General features: G+C 42.6%; 1 protein-coding gene across 1 annotated transcript in view; it reads left to right on the top strand.

The window, feature by feature from the left end:
* Positions 1 to 18,130, top strand: part of GAA (alpha glucosidase) — a 140,175-nt gene that overhangs the window by 71,523 nt on the left and 50,522 nt on the right. Inside the window, exon 10 of the mRNA XM_073608206.1 lies at positions 2,451 to 2,564. Coding sequence (XP_073464307.1) covers positions 2,451 to 2,564 — 114 coding nt within the window. The remainder of the gene's footprint in view (positions 1 to 2,450; positions 2,565 to 18,130) is intronic.

Raw genomic sequence — 18,130 nt, forward strand, 5'->3', positions numbered from 1 at the left:
TCCAGTTTGTTAATTACAACGCCAGCATAGTGGTAATGTAGTAGAATAAATTTTAGCCAATTTATAAGGAGTTGGGTACCATCTGTTCAATATCTTTTGGGAATTATCCCACCAAAGAAATGTAGCAAAATACATGTTGGCCTAAATTTATTTGAAAATGAAGAAATTAAGAAAAAACGCTTTTTTTTTTTTTTCAAAATTCTCGATCTTTTTTAATTTATTTAGCAACAAATAAAAAACCCAGTGGTGATTCAATACCACCAAAATAAAACTCTAGTTGTGTGAACAAAATGATAACAATTTAGTTTGGGTACATTGTTGCATGACTGCGCAATTGTCATTTAAAGTGTGACAGCACTGAAAGCTAGAAATTGGCCTGGGCAGGAAGAGGTAAAAATGCCCAGTATTGGGTAAAACAATTTACTAAGCTGGCCAGAACCTAGATCTTGAAGGAGTCTATTCCACACTTTCACAGCTCTTACAGTGAAAAAGTCTTTATCGGCTTCCTGGACTGGTGTCACTCTTCCTTAACGACTTCTCTGACTAGGTTCCCAACCGTCTCTCCTCTGAAGTACCTATTAACATTCTTGGTGGCTTTAACAACTGTTAAAGTTAACAGCCTGACTACATCTCAACTAATCAACTTAATCTCATCTTTTGACCTAACATAATGGACACACACTCCTACTCACTTTGATGGTAACACCCTTGACCTTGTATTCTTCCATCTTGGCCCTACTTGCAAACTCTCCAACACCCTCTTTCCTCTCTTTGATCACAACCTTATCATAGTTTCATGGTGTCTCTTTCTTCAACCACTTATCCCTCCAAGCAACAAATGATTACCCTTAGAAAACCTGTAACCCTTCTCTTCTCTTTAACCCTTCTCTTCTTTATTCTGCTACTGACCACTTCTATTACACAATCTCACCCTTGTCCTGCCCTGACCTGGCCTCTTCTGTCTACAGCAATTCACTCTCATTCTCACTGGACACACTTGCCCCCCTCACTACACACAGATTCAGGCCCCAACCACTAAAACCTTGGCATTCTCCAAGGTTTCTCCGACTCCAGAAATCTCAAGAGACATACCGGTAGTTGTGTTCCACCCATTTTTACATGTTGCTTAGATCAGATAGCCCATCCGCAGTACAGTTTTATAAATGAATATCCTTTCTTTTTTTTTTTTTCTAAATACCTTTTAAAGCTGTATACAGGTGGCACTTTCAGTCCAGGCCGCCTAGACGATTTCGTCATAAGATGATTCCCATGGACTCCTTTGATACGGGCGTCATCTATTACGAGTTCTCGGGAAGCCTAATAATGAAATCTCGTGGCATTTTCAAGACTTTGGTGTTTACCTTCCTAAGGGTTTTGTGTTGATTGACAGGTTGCCATAACTTCCGCCGCCACCTAAATTGCAATGGCAACCTGTAAACACAGTGCACCGCACACTACCATTACTGCGCATGCACAAGTTCGGGAGTTGCATGCCGAGTAGCCAGCTGCACGTAATCCCGGAACCAGCAAAAAAGAATGATTACACTTGTAAGGGTATCCTAATATTATTGTACAAGTAAAGAGAATAACGAGAGTTTTTTTTTTTTTTAATTGCTAACGAGACTGGAGCTCTGCTTTAAACAACTGTGACATAACCTAAATCCTTGCAAGACTTCACCCTATACAACTATATCCTTTTAAAATACAGTTCCTGACACTGTACTGGGAAACAAGTCTATTTGTCACTCTCATTAACACCCTCTCATCCAGTCTTTGTCAGCTCTTATCTACCTTTTACCACCCTGCTACTTTAAAGTGATTGTAAAGGCAGAAGGTTTTTTATCTTAATGCATAGAATGCAAAAAGAAAAAGCCTTCGGTGTGCAGCAGCCTCTCTCAGCCCCCCTAATACTTACCTGAGCCCCATCTAGATCCAGCGATGTTGAAGAGTCTCTCAGCTGCCCAGGACTCCCCTCCTTATTGGCTGAGACAGCAGCATGACGCCATTGACTCCTGCTGCTGTCAATCAAAGTCAGTCAGCCAATAAGGAGAGAAGGGGAGCGGGTCGCTGCTCCTTGTCTGAATGGACACAGGGAACTGTGGCTTGGCTTGGGTGCCCCCATAGCAAGCCGCTTGCTGTGGGAGCACTCAACAGGAGGGGGAGGGGGGGGCAGGAGTGCCAAAAAGGGACCGGAGAAGAGGAGGATCTGGGCAAAACCACTGCACAGAGCAGTAAAGTATAAAATAACAAGTTAACTAAAAGTTAACCAAAAAAAAAAAAAAAAACAAGATCTTTAGTATCACTGATAAGGACTTTTCTTGTTTAGTATCAGTTTTGGCCTTGGTGTCTTAAACCTTAAATTCGAAAGAATCTTCTTATTTTTTAACTGTTTTCGTTAGTAGTACGTTTTTCCATAAGTAATTTGTTTTTTTTATCAACCCTCTCTCCAGGTATGGCCGGGTCTTACAGTGTTTCCTGATTTCACAAACCCTGAAACTTTCAACTGGTGGTATGACATGACAAAGGATTTTCACGATAAAGTGCCTTTTGATGGCATGTGGATAGTAAGTAGTGTTTGGGTATATTCATTGAAATGCAGGTTGTAAACTATAAACTGAAAGGCTAAGTTCACTTTTTTTTTTTTCCCTAAATTTCAGCTTCCCTATGTACCAATAAAATATTAATGTACTTATTTTGCAAAAATAAAACCTCTTTCCATTAATTCTACACGAGCTTACCTAACTCGCTTCATAGCTGTTTAAACACACTGATCGGTTACTTTGGCCTTACTTCCTGGTCAGACTTTAGGTCAGAGGTAGGCAACCTCCGCCCTCCAGCTGTGGTGAAACTACAAATCCCCTGTGATCATTAGGGTCTTGCAATGTCTCATGGGACTTGTAGTTTCTAAACAGCTGGAGGTCAAAGGTTGTCTTCCCCTGCTTTAGGTCATGACACAGGAAGGCGTTGACCAGCTGAGGGTAGATGATGCAGGGTGTGTGCTAATGAGATCAGCTGGTCAACTCCTTCCTGTGTCATAACCTAAAGTATGACCAGGAAGTAGGGCAGATGTAATTGAGCAGTGTGTTTAACCACTTCAGCCCCGGAAGAATTTACCCCCTTCCTGACCAGAGCATTTTTTGCGATTCGGCACTGCGTCGCTTTAACTGACAATTGTGCGGTTGTGCGACACTGTACCCAAACAAAATTGATGTCCTTTTTTTCCCACAAATAGAGCTTTCTTTTGGTGGTATTTGATTGCTTCTGCAGTATTTACTTTTTGCGCTATAAACAAAAAAAGCGACAATTTTGAAAAAAAAACACAATATTTTGTTTTTTGCTATAATAAATATCCCCCCTTTTTTTTTTAAAGCAAACTTTTCCTCAGTTTAGGCCGATATGTATTCTTCTACATATTTTTGGTAAAAAAAAAATCGCAAAAGCAACTGATTGCTTTGCGCAAACGTTATAGTGTCTACAAAATAGGGGATAGATTTATAGCATTTTAATATTATTTTTTTTTCTACTAGTAATGGCGGCAATCTGCAATTTTTATCTTGACTGCAACATTAGGGCGGACACATCGGACAATTGTGACGCATTCTTGGAACCAATGACATTAATACAGCGATCAGTGCGATTAAAAATGCATTGATTACTGTAAAAATGTCACTGGTAGTGAAGGGGTTAACACTAGGGGCGGTGAAGGGGTTAACTGTGTTCCCTGCGAGGTGATTCTAACTGAGGGGGAGGGGACTAACTACAGGAATTGACAGATCGTGGTTCCTAGCTAATAGGAACACACGATCTGTCACTCCTGTCAGAACAGAGCAGGGAATTGTGTGTTTACACACACTCGTCCCTGTTCTGTGTCTCCTGCTCATGATCGCGACTGTCGGCCACAAGCATCGGCACCCCCGCTGTGCATCGGACCCCGCGAGCCAATGTACAGTTACGTGGTTTCGCGCAGGAGAGCCAACCTGCCGTAGTATAACTGCGGCGGCTGGTCCGTAAGCGGTTAACCACTTGCCAGGCCAATTCTGACATTTCTCTCCTACATGTAAAAATCATAATTTTTTTGATAGAAAATTACACAGAACCCCAAAACAGTATATGTGTTTTTTTTTTAGCAGAGATCCTAGAGAATAGAATGGCGGCAGTTGCAACTTTTTATCTTGCATTGCGCAGCAATTTTTCAAACGTGTTTTTTTTTTTTTTTTTTTAAAAAACAAATTCATGCATTAAAAAAAAAACAGTAAAATTAGCCCAATATTTTTGCATAATGTGAAAAATGGTACGCCGAGTAAATAGATACCTAACATGTCACGATTCAAAATTGCAAACGCTCGTGGAATGGCGCCAAACTTCGGTACTTAAAAATCCCCATAGGTGACGCTTGAAATTTTTTTACAGGTTACATGTTTTGAGTTACAGAGGAGGTCTTGGGCTAGAATTATTGCTCTCGCTCTAACGTTCGTGGTGATACCTCGCATATGTGGTTTGAACGCCGTTTACATTTGTGGCCACGACTTACGTATGCGTTCGCTTCTGCGTGCCAGCTCGCAGGGATTGGAGTGCTTTAAAAAAATATATTGTTAATTTTACTTTTACTTTTCTAGTTTAATGCTTTCTTTCTACAGTAAGCTGACTGTATGACCTGGAAGGGCTAAAAAAGGGAGAAGGGCAAAACATGACGTTAGGGAATCAGTCCATTTGCACGTGGACCTGCCGCCCCCTCCCCCCCCGTCATGCCCCACATATCTAAAGCATGAGGGCTGGCCGCATGGAGGCAGTGATCTGTCCATGGCACCCTGGTGGACGAACAGGTGACGATCCTGCAGCTTTGTAGGAGCACTCACACGTCCTGGAACAAAGGAGTACAGATAGCAGTGCAGCTTCCCCTTTAAGAGGCATCCTAGCCCCCCTCCCCCTGTACCATGGCCCCAGGCCGAAGCTTACCTTGACCTGGGAGCCTGGCATTTGGAGGAGCACGTAGTCTGCAATGGAGTCTGTAAAGTGTATTTTTTCCAAAAGAGTTTAGTTTGTAAGACCGCTGCGCAAATACGATGTCACATAAAGTATTGCAATGACCACCATTTTATTCTCTAGGGTGTCTGAAAAAAATATATAATGTTTGAGGGTTCTAAGTAATTTTCTAGCGGAAAAAAAATGATTTTAACTTTTAAACACCAAGTGTAAAAAATAGGCCTGGTCCTTAAGTGGTTAATAAGGTAGTCTCTGAATCAGTGGTGGCCCGTCCATAATCTACATGCAGGGTGCCGGACGCATGGATTTTTTTTTTTCTTTTAGAAGCAAGCAATTAGAGCCAGAGGCTCTAATTGGCTTCAAAAAAGGGTGGGCTTGGGGCGCAGAGCAGTTGTGTGACAATCGCAATCAGGAAGCGGGTCCTGAGGCCCGATTGGTTGAGAGAAGAAGTGATTGTATTGGTCGCCGAGGAGGAGGAGAAGACGCAGAGGAAGTCACCATGGAGTCGAGGAGGAGGAGACGTGGGTGAAGCTGATGAGGGGGAAGCGCTGCCCACGACCTAGATGGGGTAAGTATGGTTGCGACCATACTTACCCCAATTAAATCAGTTTTTCTTTTCAAATGGTTTTTATTGAATTTTTCATAAAAAAGATAAACACAAGAAGTTTGTATTACAGAAACAATAGAAACAGTAAGGTATGATTATCATTGAAAATTCACCCAATCCTTGCAAGGTATATGACATATAAGGGAGTATTAGGCTGGATTCACACCTATGCATTTTTAGTGCTTTTTGCATTTTGCAGATTTGCACTACAGAACGTGTTCCATAGAAAACCACGTTAAATGGACTGTAGTGCAAATCTGCAAAATGCAAAAAGCACTAAAAATGCATAGGTATGAATCCAGCCTTAAACCAACACAACCATACATGAACCAATAGAGTGGATACATCTTTGTTGGGGGCGCTGTCCCTTCCTCCTGAGCACCCCAACTGGGAACAAACCGTGCTACGGGGCTTGGGGGCACCCTCCCCAAGCATTGCTAGTTTCCTATCACTTATATTCTATGCATAGTAGTTTAACATTACATCCTTTGTTAGTCATCTGAAGTGTTCAGGATTGAATAGATTATTCCATTACTTCACCTATTTGCCAACTTAGGTAGTTTTAACAATTGCATATCCTTAGTATATAGATAGTGTTGAACAAGACAACACAAAGAAATAGTAATATACAAAGAAATAAACATGTACTAGGGTGATGAAGTATGTTTAATCATCAGCAGGGTGACACAACGCTCATGGATTCCAGCATAGGTTAAAATTAGATAAGTTTTGGGATCTCACAGCAAAGAGTTTTTCATAGCTATATTGTGATCTTACTTTATATATGACCTCAGAGACATTAGGGGCAGTAGTGGATTTCCATTTTGATGCTATCGTTAATCTGGCAGTAGTGAGCAGTGGGCAGCACATTACGTATACCAGTGTTGAGTAAAGCCATTTTGGGAGACGAGGGTATGAGAAGGCCAGTAATGGTTGTTAACAGGGAGAATGCTGCATTCCAAAAGCTTTTTACAGCTCCATTGTATGTGTAGAATGCCTCCTTTCTCCCTACAATTCCTCCAGCATGTAAGACAAGATGCTGGGAAAATGTGTGAAACTCTAACTGGGGTTAAGTAGTTCCTATAGAGGATCTTTAGCATAAATTCCCAATAGTTTACACAATGGGAGTAGCGATAATAGGATTGTATAGCTTTTTGCCACTCCATTTGCGTGAACGTGGAGACCAGTTTTCCCTCCCAATTGAGTATATTAGAGAATGTTTGAAATTCTCCTTTGTGTTGCAGCATGTTGTAGAACCATGATAAACCTTTTGGGCTGTCATATTTGGTCTTTAGATATTTCCACGTCTCTTTGTGCATCCTGTACTGTATGTTCGGGTGGAGGTTGTGAAAGTGAGAAAGTTGTATTTGAGGAAATGACGTGGGTCTAGGTTGTTTGGATAACAATTCTTTTGTAACCAAGGAAGAACCCTTAAATTGGGAATTGTAAACTCGTATATCTGTAGTGGAAGGTCAGTTCCTTTTTTGTAATGCATCTGGAGATGTTATAAAGTGGAATTTTCCCCATGCTCTTAAGGTGGCATCTCTATATGGACCCATAGTTTATCGGAATGTGGGTCAAACCATGCCTTGGTTTGATCTAAAAGGGCCGCATAATAGTAGTGCCTAAGGTTTGGGAAGTTCACACAGCATTTAAGTCTATGTTTGAGTAATAGTGGAAATGAAATTCTAGCCATCCTCTTTTTCCATAAAAATTTAAATAATGTATCTGTTACATAAAAAATTGTTCTGGTATTGTTATTGGTATTGCTCTGAAATGGTAGATCATTTTAGGCAACAGTAACATATTCATGGCTGCTATTTTTCCCATCCGGGACAACTCATAATCAGATAGATGTTGTAAGTCTTTCTTTATGATATCTAGTAGTTTAGGAAAGTTTGAGTCATATGTGGTGTGTGATAGGGAAGAGAGAGTGACCCCCATGTATGATAGGTTATTAGTAACCCATTGGAATAGGAATTTTATTTTAAGTAGTGTTATCAGTTTCTTTGTTAAACCTATGGGCATAATAATATATTTATTAGTGTTCAGTTTATAATAAGATACTGACCCAAATTTATCTAATAAAGCTTGTAGATTAATCGCTTGCCACCCCCCGCGGCGCGGCTCTAGTTCTGGGTGGGCGTCATATGACGTCCGTCCATTTAAACAGGGCATGTGCGCGATCGTGTGCACGCAGCCCTGTACCTTCAGTGGGGGGTGAACAGCCCTGTACATTCGGTGGGGGGTGCACGTCGGTGGTGGCGTGTTCCCGGGAACACTGCTCGTCACCGACGCTGGTACCTTCGGTGGGGGGTGCACGTCAGTGGTGGCGTGTTCCCGGGAACACTGCTTGTCACCGACGCTGGTAAACAGCCATTGGCCGGCGGCTGTTTACCACGTGATCGGCTGTGATCCTTTCACAGCCGATCACTAAATGTAAACATAGAGCGGTAACGAGATGTTACCGGGTTCTCCTCCTCACATACCGATCGTGTGCGAGAAGAAGATTGCGGTAACATCTTGTTACCACTTACAGTGTACACCAACACACACTGATTGCCCCCCTTCAAAAAAGAGTACCTGTCACCACCCATCAAAGCACCTGTCACCACCCATCAAAGTACCTGTCACAGTTCATCTGAGTACCTATCACAGTTAATCCGAGTACCCAATTACCTCTCACAGTCCATCTGAGTACCCGAGTACCTGTCACAGTTCATCTGAGTACCCGAGAAGCTGAGTACCTGTCACAGTTCATATGAGTACCGAGTACCTGTCACCGCTCTTCAGAGTACCCGAATACCAGTCACCAGGCCATCAGAGTACCCGAGTACCTGTCACCAGGCCATCAGAGTACCTGAGTACCTGTCACCAGGCCATCAGAGTACCCGAGTACCTGTCACCAGGCCATCAGAGTACCCGAGTACCTGTCTGCAGCTTATCAAGTTACCCGAGTACCTATCTGCAGTCCATCAGAATACCCGAGTACCTATATGCAGCCCATGCCTCATAGAATATACGTTGGGGTGTTTGCTTTCCAAAATAGGGCCATTTTATGGTAATTCCACTGTCCTGGTCCTCAAGGACCTTCAAAAGTGTGATAGGTAGGAATGAAATTAGATGTGTAATTTATGCTCCTAGAACGCCTGAAGGTACTACTTCAATGTTGGGCCTCTGTATGTGGCCAGGCTGTGTAAAAGTCTCACACATGTGCTATCGCCATACTTGGGAAGAGTAGCAGAATGCATTTTGGGGTGTAATTTTTGCTATATACATGCTGTGAGTTAGAAATATCTTATAAATTGACAACTTTGTGTAAAAAAAAAAAAAAAAAAAGCATTTTCATTTTTTACACATTTTCCAAAAACTTCTGGAAAAAAATGAACCGTTCAAAAGACTCATTATGCCTCAAAGATTATACGTTGGGGTGTTTTTTTCCAAAATGGGGTCATTTTTTGGGCAATTCCATTGTCCTGGTACTCCAGGGCCTTCAAAAATATAATAGGTGGTTGAGAAATGAGATGTGTCATTTATGCTTGTAGAACGCCTGAAGGCGCTACTTCAATGTTGGGCCTCTGTATGTGGCCAGGCTGTATAAAAGTCTCACACATGTGGTATCGCCATACTCAGGAAGAGTAGCAGAATGTTTTTAGGGGTGTAATTTGTTGTATGCATATGCTGTGTCTGAGAAATAATATAACAATTTTGTAAAAAAAAATCTTCATTTTGCAAAGAATTGTGGGAAAAATTTACAACTTAAAAAAACTCACCATGCTACTTAATACCTTGGAATGTCTACTTTCTAAAAAGGGGTCATTTGGGGGGTATTTGTACTTTCCGGACTTGTTAGACCCCTTTCACACTGGGGCGCTTTGCAGGCGATATAGCGCTAAAAATAGCACCTGTAAAGCACCCTAAAAGAGCCGCTCCTGTCACTCCAATGTGAAAGCCCCGAGGGCTTTCACACTGGAGCTGTGCGCTGGCAGGACGCTAAAAAAGTCCTGCTAGCAGCATCTTTTGGAGCAGTGAAGGAGCGGTGTGTATACCGCTCCTTCACCGCTCCTGCCCATTGAAATTAATTCGTAATGATCTTGCCATGGAATTGACTAGAATCTTTATGGAAAATTAAACAGATGATGTTTCACCATTTACGATATGGGAAACACATAAATGTGTTTTGTGAAGTTTATTAATTAAAGCGGAGGTTCACACAAAAATTGAACCTCCGCTTTTTGGAACCCCCCCTCCGGTGTCATATTTGGCACCTTTCAGGGGGGAGGGGGGTGCAAATACCTGTCTAATACAGGTATTTGCACCCACTTCCGGGCGTAGACTCCCACGGGAGTCTACGCCACTTCCCGTCCCCTGCAGGGACACAAATGGGTCACAGAGACAGCAGGGACCGTTCTAATTGCGCAGCGCGACTCGTGCATGCGCATTAGGGAACTGGGTAGTGAAGTCCCAAGGCTTCATTTCCTGATTCCTTTACAGAAGATGGCGGTGGCAGCACCCGAGAGCTGAGCGACGGTTCGGCCTCGGGTGCCGACATCGCTGGACCCTGAGACAGGTAAGTGTCCTTATTTTAAAAGTCAGCAGCTGCAGTATTTGTAGCTGTTGACATTTAATTTTTTTTTCCGCGGGACTCCCTCTTTAAGAAAGCGACTGAACTACGGAAAAATAACCAAGCTATTTTTCAAACCCAATTAGAGACGGTTGCAAATTTAGAATCCAAGCATGAAAAATCACTTGCACAGTTGGTTGCAGTCGTTCTCAGGCTAGAGCGAGAAAAACTCTTCTCTATGTTGAGATAGTATACCAATACACGAATACTAAGGGCTAAGAATACTTATTATGAACACGGGAACAAATCAGGTAAACTACTGGCTCACTCACTCAGAGAAACTTCCCGGAGAAGTTCTGTCCCCTACATAGACTCGGAGAGAGGGAAACGTCACTTTGTATCAAGTGAAATTGCAGAGGTCTTTTGATAATACTATCTGTCTCTTTATAATTTGCCGTCGAATCTCTCGACTGATCAGGGCCATCAAAAGAGTCAATTAATCCGGGATTATCTCGCCTCATCGAGATTACCGTCTATACCCGATGATGCGTCTGAATTACTAAATGCTCCGATCTCAATTGATGAATATATAAGGGCGATTAAGGTGCTTAAGCCACATAAAGCCCCAGGTCCAGACCGGTACACGTTAGCATACTATAAGGCCTTTGCTTCCATTTTAGATCCCAGATTTTTAAAAGCGTTCAACTCTCTGTTAGAAGATCAACCTATACCAAAAGACACTCTAAGGGCACATATTACAATCATTCCGAAGGAGGGTAAAGACCCTGCTCAATGCAAGAACTACAGACCTATCTCATTATTCAATGTGGATTTAAAAATTTTTACACGGATACTAGCCTCAAGGTTGCAGCCTCACCTTCAAGAGATCATCCACCCTGATCAAGCAGGTTATATGCCTACGAAGGAGGCAAAGGATAACACTACTAGAGCCTTAGATATTATTCATCTGGCTCATTCTCGTAAAATACCTTTGTGTTTGCTATCCTCTGATGCAGAAAAGGCCTTTGATAGGGTGGATTGGATATTCTTGAAGGAGACGTTGACCCATATTGGCATAGGCAAGGCTTTCAGTAAATGGATAGAGGCTATATGTTCGGTCCCAGCCGCAGTTGTAAGAATCAACAAGGTGGCCTCTTCGTATTTTAATTTGAGTAACGGCACAAAACAAGGATGTCCTTTATCCCCACTGATCTTTATATTAACTCTAGAACCATTTCTCCGACATGTTCGAGGAAGTACCAATATCCAAGGCTGTTTGATCGACAAGTCGGAGCACAAAACAGCCAGTTAGACAGTATACTTCTCTTTCGAATTTCAAAATTAACATTCAAAAATCTGAATTACTCAACATTACGTTGGCACCTGCACGAGTTCAAGCTCTTCAAGCGTCATTTTCCTTCTCATGGGCATCTTCATACCTGACATACCTAGGAGTCAAATTGACCTCCTCGATTGATAAAGTTTTCCAAGTCAATTTCCCACCATTACTGCGGGAACTTTCCTCCGATCTGGAAAGATGGAATAAAGCACCTTACACATGGATGGGTAGGAATGCTATTCCTAAAATGAACATTCTACCTAGACTATTGTATCTCTTTCAGACTTTACCAATAGTCATTCCAGAATCTTTCTTGAAATCACTACGTAGTGCTTTTATTAGATTTATCTGAGCAAAAAAGCATCCACGTCTGTCCTATCACTATCTGGCCATGCCAAAAACTCAGGGAGGTATGGCCTTCCCAGACCCGATCAGATACCATAAGGCAGTGCACCTCTCTAGGGTATTAGCTTGGTGCAGAGATGGGGGAAATAAAGCCTGGGTAGCACTAGAACAATCGTGTACTGAGATCCCACTCAAATGTGTGCCATGGCTGCATCCAAGGGTATGGAAACTTTTAAATTTCACCCCCTCATAGGGGCAACCCTGAGGGTAATTCAACAAAGCCATCTTTTCTCAAAGACCAATGGGGAAATCACACGGCTTTACCCAGTTTTTGGAAATCCGGCATTCCCCCCAGGCTATACAGATAGCCGTTTCAAACAAACTTTAAGACAAGGCAAATTTCGCCTAGGTGATTTCTTTGAAGAATCAAGGCTGAAGACCAAGGCGGAAATACAGTTGTTCAACCCGCCATTGGATCCGTGGCGGATTCAACAGCTTACACACTTTGAGTTTTCTCCTGCGTGGGGAGAGATCAGATCGTATAAATACACCAATGGAAAATCTATGTCTGATAGAAACACCTTCCGCTCATGGGGTATCCGAGGTATACAAATTACTAACAGATTTACCGGCGGGCTATGTTCCTAGTTTTCTTTTAAAATGGGAAAGAGACTTGGAAACCACATTCTCAAAAGCGCAACGGAACTATGTTCTGCACTTTGCCCGCTACTCCTCAACAGCTAGTAAATATCAAGAGTTGTGTTATAAAATCCTTACACGGTGGTATAAAGTTCCATCATTGTTGCAAAAAATCTATTCAGAAAATACAAATGTTTGCTGGCGCTGTGGAGAAGTGGAGGGCAATGTGCTGCATATTTTCTGGTCTTGTCAGAAAATAGAGGTCTTCTGGTCTAGAGTATGAGGCATCGTAAGACAACTGAGTACGATTTGGGATCTGATCCGGCGAGATATCTTCTTCACCTTTCAGATCTCCCAAAGCGCAGGTATAGAAACTCAATGATCCCTTATTTTCTGAATGCAGCTAAGGCCTGCATTCCAGCTCTTTGGAAGCAGGAATCACCCCCCTCAATCTCATTGTGCTTAAAAAAGCCGACATATATGCTATGGAAAAAGCCACCACAACCTTGCTAGGTAAAGAGGAGAAATTCAACAACAAATGGATACAATGGTCTCTTTTTGTTAGTACTAGGGAATATGACTGTGCACTTATGGAGGGGGAGCAGGCAGGATAATTTTATAGGGGGGTTCTTTTTTTTTTTCTTTCTCTTTTCTTTTCTCTTTTCTTTTTCTTTTTATAATAGTTAAATGTAGGAAGGAGGTGAAAGCACAACGCATACACATGTTGTAACGTATAAAATATAAAGAATGTGAAATTTTAGGACTTTATATACCTGATGGAAATAGAATGTATCTATGCTAAAGATATATTTTGTAAGACGCATGTAATCTGAATTTTGTTTGTTTTTTATGTTAAAAAAAAAAATGTTGGAAAATAAATATAGAATTTACAAAAGAAATTAATGGGGCAGCGCGGGCATAGTGCTGCTGCAGCAGCACTTTGAGGTGGTTTTAACCCTTTCTCGGCCTCTAGCGGGGGGGGGGGGTAATAGCGTAGCGAAATTAGCAGTAAAGCGCCGCTAAAAATAGTGGCGCTTTACTGCCGACGCCCCCACCGCCCCAGTGTGAAAGGGGCCTAAGAGCCAGTTCACACTGAGGCAGCACGACTTGCAGCGCGACTGCCTCAGGTGACCTGCACACGACAGCAGCGGCGATTTGCAAAACGACTTCTATATAAAAGTCAATGCAAGTCGCCTCAAGTCGCCCCCAAAGTAGTACAGGAACCTTTTTCTAAGTTGGAGCAACTTGCGTCGCTCCTATTAGAATGGTTCCATTGTACAGAATGGGACGCGACTTGTCAGGCGGATGAGTCGCCTGACAAGTCGTCCCAGTGTGAACCGGCTCTTAGTGTCTTGAGAAATTAAATACACCTGATGTACTGAAGGCCTGATCAGATGTGATCAATCTTCAGTGATTGGCACCATAGTTTGTAGACTTTATAACTTTCACAAAGACCAAATAATATACACTAATTTGGGTTATTTTTACCAAAGCTATGTAGCAGTATAAATATTGGCCAAAATGTATGAAGAAAAATTACTAATTTGCAAAATTTTATGACAGAAACAAAGAAAAAAGCATTTTTTTCACAAAATTTAATTTTTTTTTTATTTATAGCACAAAAAATAAAAAAACCTCTAGTGAATAAATACACTAAAAGAAAGCTCTATTTGTGTGAAAAAAAGGACGCAAATTTCATATGGGTACAGTGTTGCATGACTGAGTAATTGTCATTCAAAGTGTGAGAGCGCTGAAAGCTGAAAATTGGTCTGGGCAGGAAGGGGGTGTAAGTGCCCTGTACTGAGGTGGTTGACCAACGAAGAAGCCAAATTTGTTAGTGTCAAAACCACATCATCAGCAAATAGCCCAATTTTGTGGGAGTATCCCCCAATATCAATACCTGAGATCAAGTCGCAAGATCTAACAGCCTTCGCCAGGGGTTCCATTAATAATGAAAATATAATTTTCAATATCACTGTCCCCTCACAATTGTTGCGACCACCTTCCCGCTCTATCCTAAACTCCCTAACACACATCTTCAACCTCTCCCTCTCCTTTCCTTCCCTGATCAAATATGCACTGGTTACACCCATACTTAAAAAACCCTCACCAGACCCCACCTGTTTGAATAAATTAAGACCCATTTCCCTGCTGTCATTTGCCTCCAAGTTCATCAAACGCCTTGTCCATGACCGAATGAGTCGCTACCTCACGGACAACAACCTTCTCGACCCCCTACAGCCCGGTTCCACCCACAACATTCTACTGAAACTGCCCTACTAAAGCTTACCAATGACCTACTAACTACTAAAACCAATGGCCATTACTCCATACTCATACTCTTAGACCTCTCTGCTGCCTTCAACACAGTTGACCACCTGCTCCTCCTCAGCAAACTACGCTGCCTTGGCTTCCGTGATTATGCTTTATCCTGGTTCTCCTCCTACCTATCTCAGTGCACTTTCTGTGTCACTCACTCCATATCCTCCACTCCTCTTCCTCTTTCTGTTGGGGTACCCCAAGGCTCCGTCCTTGGGCCCCTCCAAGGCTCCGTCCTTGGGCCCCTCCTATTCTCACTCTATATCTCTTCCCTGGGCCAGTTGATAACCTCCCATGGCTTCCAATACCACCTCTATGCCGACAACACCCAGATCTATCTCTCCACTCCTCAACTCACCCCCTCGATCTCCTCACGGATCTTAAACTTACTGAATGACATATCAGTATGGATGTCACACCACTTTCTCAAACTCAATCTTTCTAAAACTGAGCTTGTTATATTTCCTCCTCCCCGGTCCCCCCCATGACTTTACCATTAAGATCAACAACACAACCATTGGTCCCTTCACACATTCCAAGGTGCTGGGTGTAATCCTTGACTGTGACCTCTCATTCAGCCCCACATCCAATCACTGGCTAAATCCTGCCGTCTTAACCTCCGCAACATCTCCAGAATTCGACCCTTCCTGATTAATAACACCACAAAGCAACTTATTCGCTCCTTGATCATTTCCCGCCTTGATTACTGCAACTCTCTCCTTAATGGCCTACCCTTACGCAGGCTATCCCCCTTCAGTCTATTATGAATTCTGCTGCTAGACTAATACACCTCACTAACCAATCTGTGACTGCTGCTCTTCTCTGCCAATCCCTTCACTGGCTTTCCCTACCCCACTGTATAAAATTAAAAATGCTAACCACAACATACAAGACCATTCACAACATTGCCCCCATCGACATCACCAACCTCATCTGCAGATATCATCCAAATCGTCCCCTCCACTCCTCCCAGGACCTCCTGCTCTCTAGCTCCCTTGTTACCTCCTCCCATGCTCATCTTCAGGACCTCTCCAGAGCCTCTCCCATCCTCTGGGACTCCCTGCCCCGGTATGTCCGATCAGCCCCTAACCTCTCCACTTTTAGAAGGTCCCTGAAAACTCACTTATTCAGGGAAGCCTATCCCACACCCACCTAACAACTGTCCCTGAGCCACCCCCATCAAATCATTCTCCGCAGCTATTACATTTTGTACCACCACCCCCTCCCTTTAGAATGTAAGCTCTATGAGCAGGGACCTCCTGTACCTTCTGTATTAAACTGTACCGTAATTGTGCTGTCCCCCCTCTACATTGTAAAGGGCTGCGTAAACTGTTGCCGCTATATAAATTGTGTATAATAATAATGAAAATATCAGGGGTGAAAGAGGACATCCCTGTCGGGTACTGCTAGAGATGTCAAATTTGGCTGACAAGTATAAATTCTAGCTGATGGCATTGTATAAGGGGCTGTTATAGCTGTATAGATAAAGCCTTGAAGGACAAATTTTTTAAGAGTTGCGCATAAGTACCCCCAGTACACCCTATCGAGCGCCCTTTCAGCCTCTAGCGTCAGGACTACAGTGGGTGTTTTATGAGTTTCTGCTATTCTGATAAGGTTATATAATCTTCGAGTACCATCAGGCGCTTGCCGGCTCTTTACGAAGCCCACTTAGTCTGCTTTGACCAGTTGGGGAGTGATTTTGGCCAGTCGGTTAGCTATTATCTTTGCATATATTTTTAAATCAGTGTTTAACAATGAAATCGGCCTGAAGTTTTGGGGATTGTCCGGCTTCTTCCCTAGTTTACGCAAGGCAATAATAGTGGCCTGAAGCATTTCCTCCAGAAAAGAAGCAGCTGTGGCCACATTATTAAATAAAGCTTTTAAATGTGTTAGAAGAATTGATGAGAAGACTTGATAATATTCTGCAGTAAAGCTGTCAGCTCCTGGCGATTTGTGTGCTGGGGGGGGGGGGTTCTAATGGTGTCTAAGATCTCTCTATCCAAAGATTGGGGGTTAAGAGATGTCAGTGCTTCCTCATTCAATGTGGGTAGATTAACTGTGCTTAAAAATTTGTTTATATTAGATTTGTTTGGTTGTGGGGAGGTTGGATCAGCGTCGAGTTTATATAGGTCCTGGTAGTATTTTTGAAAAACATTAGCTATTTTAGATGGGTGATATACTTCTTTACCACTGTGTGGATTGGTAATGAAGCTTAGTTTTGAATTTTGCTGTCTTTTGTGCAGATAATTGGCCAGAAGTTTACCTGCTTTGTTGCCATGTGCATAATATATAGCCTTGAAGCGTTTCAAAGAGGTTTTGTGCTCTGATAATAGGGCTAACCGTAATTGTTGTCTGCATTTAAGTAAGTCTGATTGGGTAGATGCGTTAGGGTTTTGTTTGTTTTGTGATTCTATTGAATGAAAGCCTTTGTTAACCCAAAAAAAAAAACAGATCCTGTTCCTTTAAAGCATGTTATACAGAACAGTGCTAGTGCTGTCATTTGGCCCCCTGTATACCCTAAAAAAAACCTGGCTGATCCTGCCTGACTATACCCTCCCCCCCTGCAAACTGACCATGATAATCATGGCGGCTGAGCCCTGACATTGTGGTCCGTTTGCGTGATTCCATCAGCCGCAGCCTGCTATCTGCAGCTCTCCTGTGTCTGTTTCCTCTGTCCTCCTAACCCCTCCCTGCTTGTACCAGCGCCCCCTCTCTTGCTCCTCTCATATCTGCTATCACATCATCTTATCCCCTCTGTAACGTAATAACATGTGTCCCTGTGCCAGTGTAATGTAAAAAAATCAGCCGATCTGTATCTTGTATGAGCGCGGCTCCCACCGCTCAGCTGATTGTCGGCGCTCTCTCTCTCCTCTCCCCCTCCTCCCCGGCTGACATCAGTGGGAGGGATCGGCCCAGCTCACTGCAGCTGTGAGCCCGGGAGAGAAGCAAGGAGAGCAATCAGCTGAGTGCCTAGAGCAGAGCTTATATCGGTACAGATCGGCAGATTTTTTTTACAGGACACAGGACAGAGGTCTTGATCCAGTCAGTGATCCAGGGATTGTCCATCTTTATCATACAAGCGCTTTACCTGCATGCACCAGGATAGTGCATCTGCAAATGTCAGTTCTTTACTGTGGTTTTATTAAAAGTTGTTTTTAAATGGTAAAATACTATGTTGAGGACTAGTATTACCTGGAATCTATCAACGTATAGATGTTTGTGTAATCCTACGTAATTCTTGATCTCCAAAACAATTACATTTTTCCCTTTATTTCGTTACCAATATAGTCTTTGTAATTTGTAATTGTTTATTGTTCTCAACTGAATACATGTT

Source organism: Aquarana catesbeiana, linkage group LG12 (genome assembly GCF_042186555.1).
Source record: "Aquarana catesbeiana isolate 2022-GZ linkage group LG12, ASM4218655v1, whole genome shotgun sequence".
Taxonomy (NCBI): Eukaryota; Metazoa; Chordata; class Amphibia; order Anura; family Ranidae; genus Aquarana; species Aquarana catesbeiana.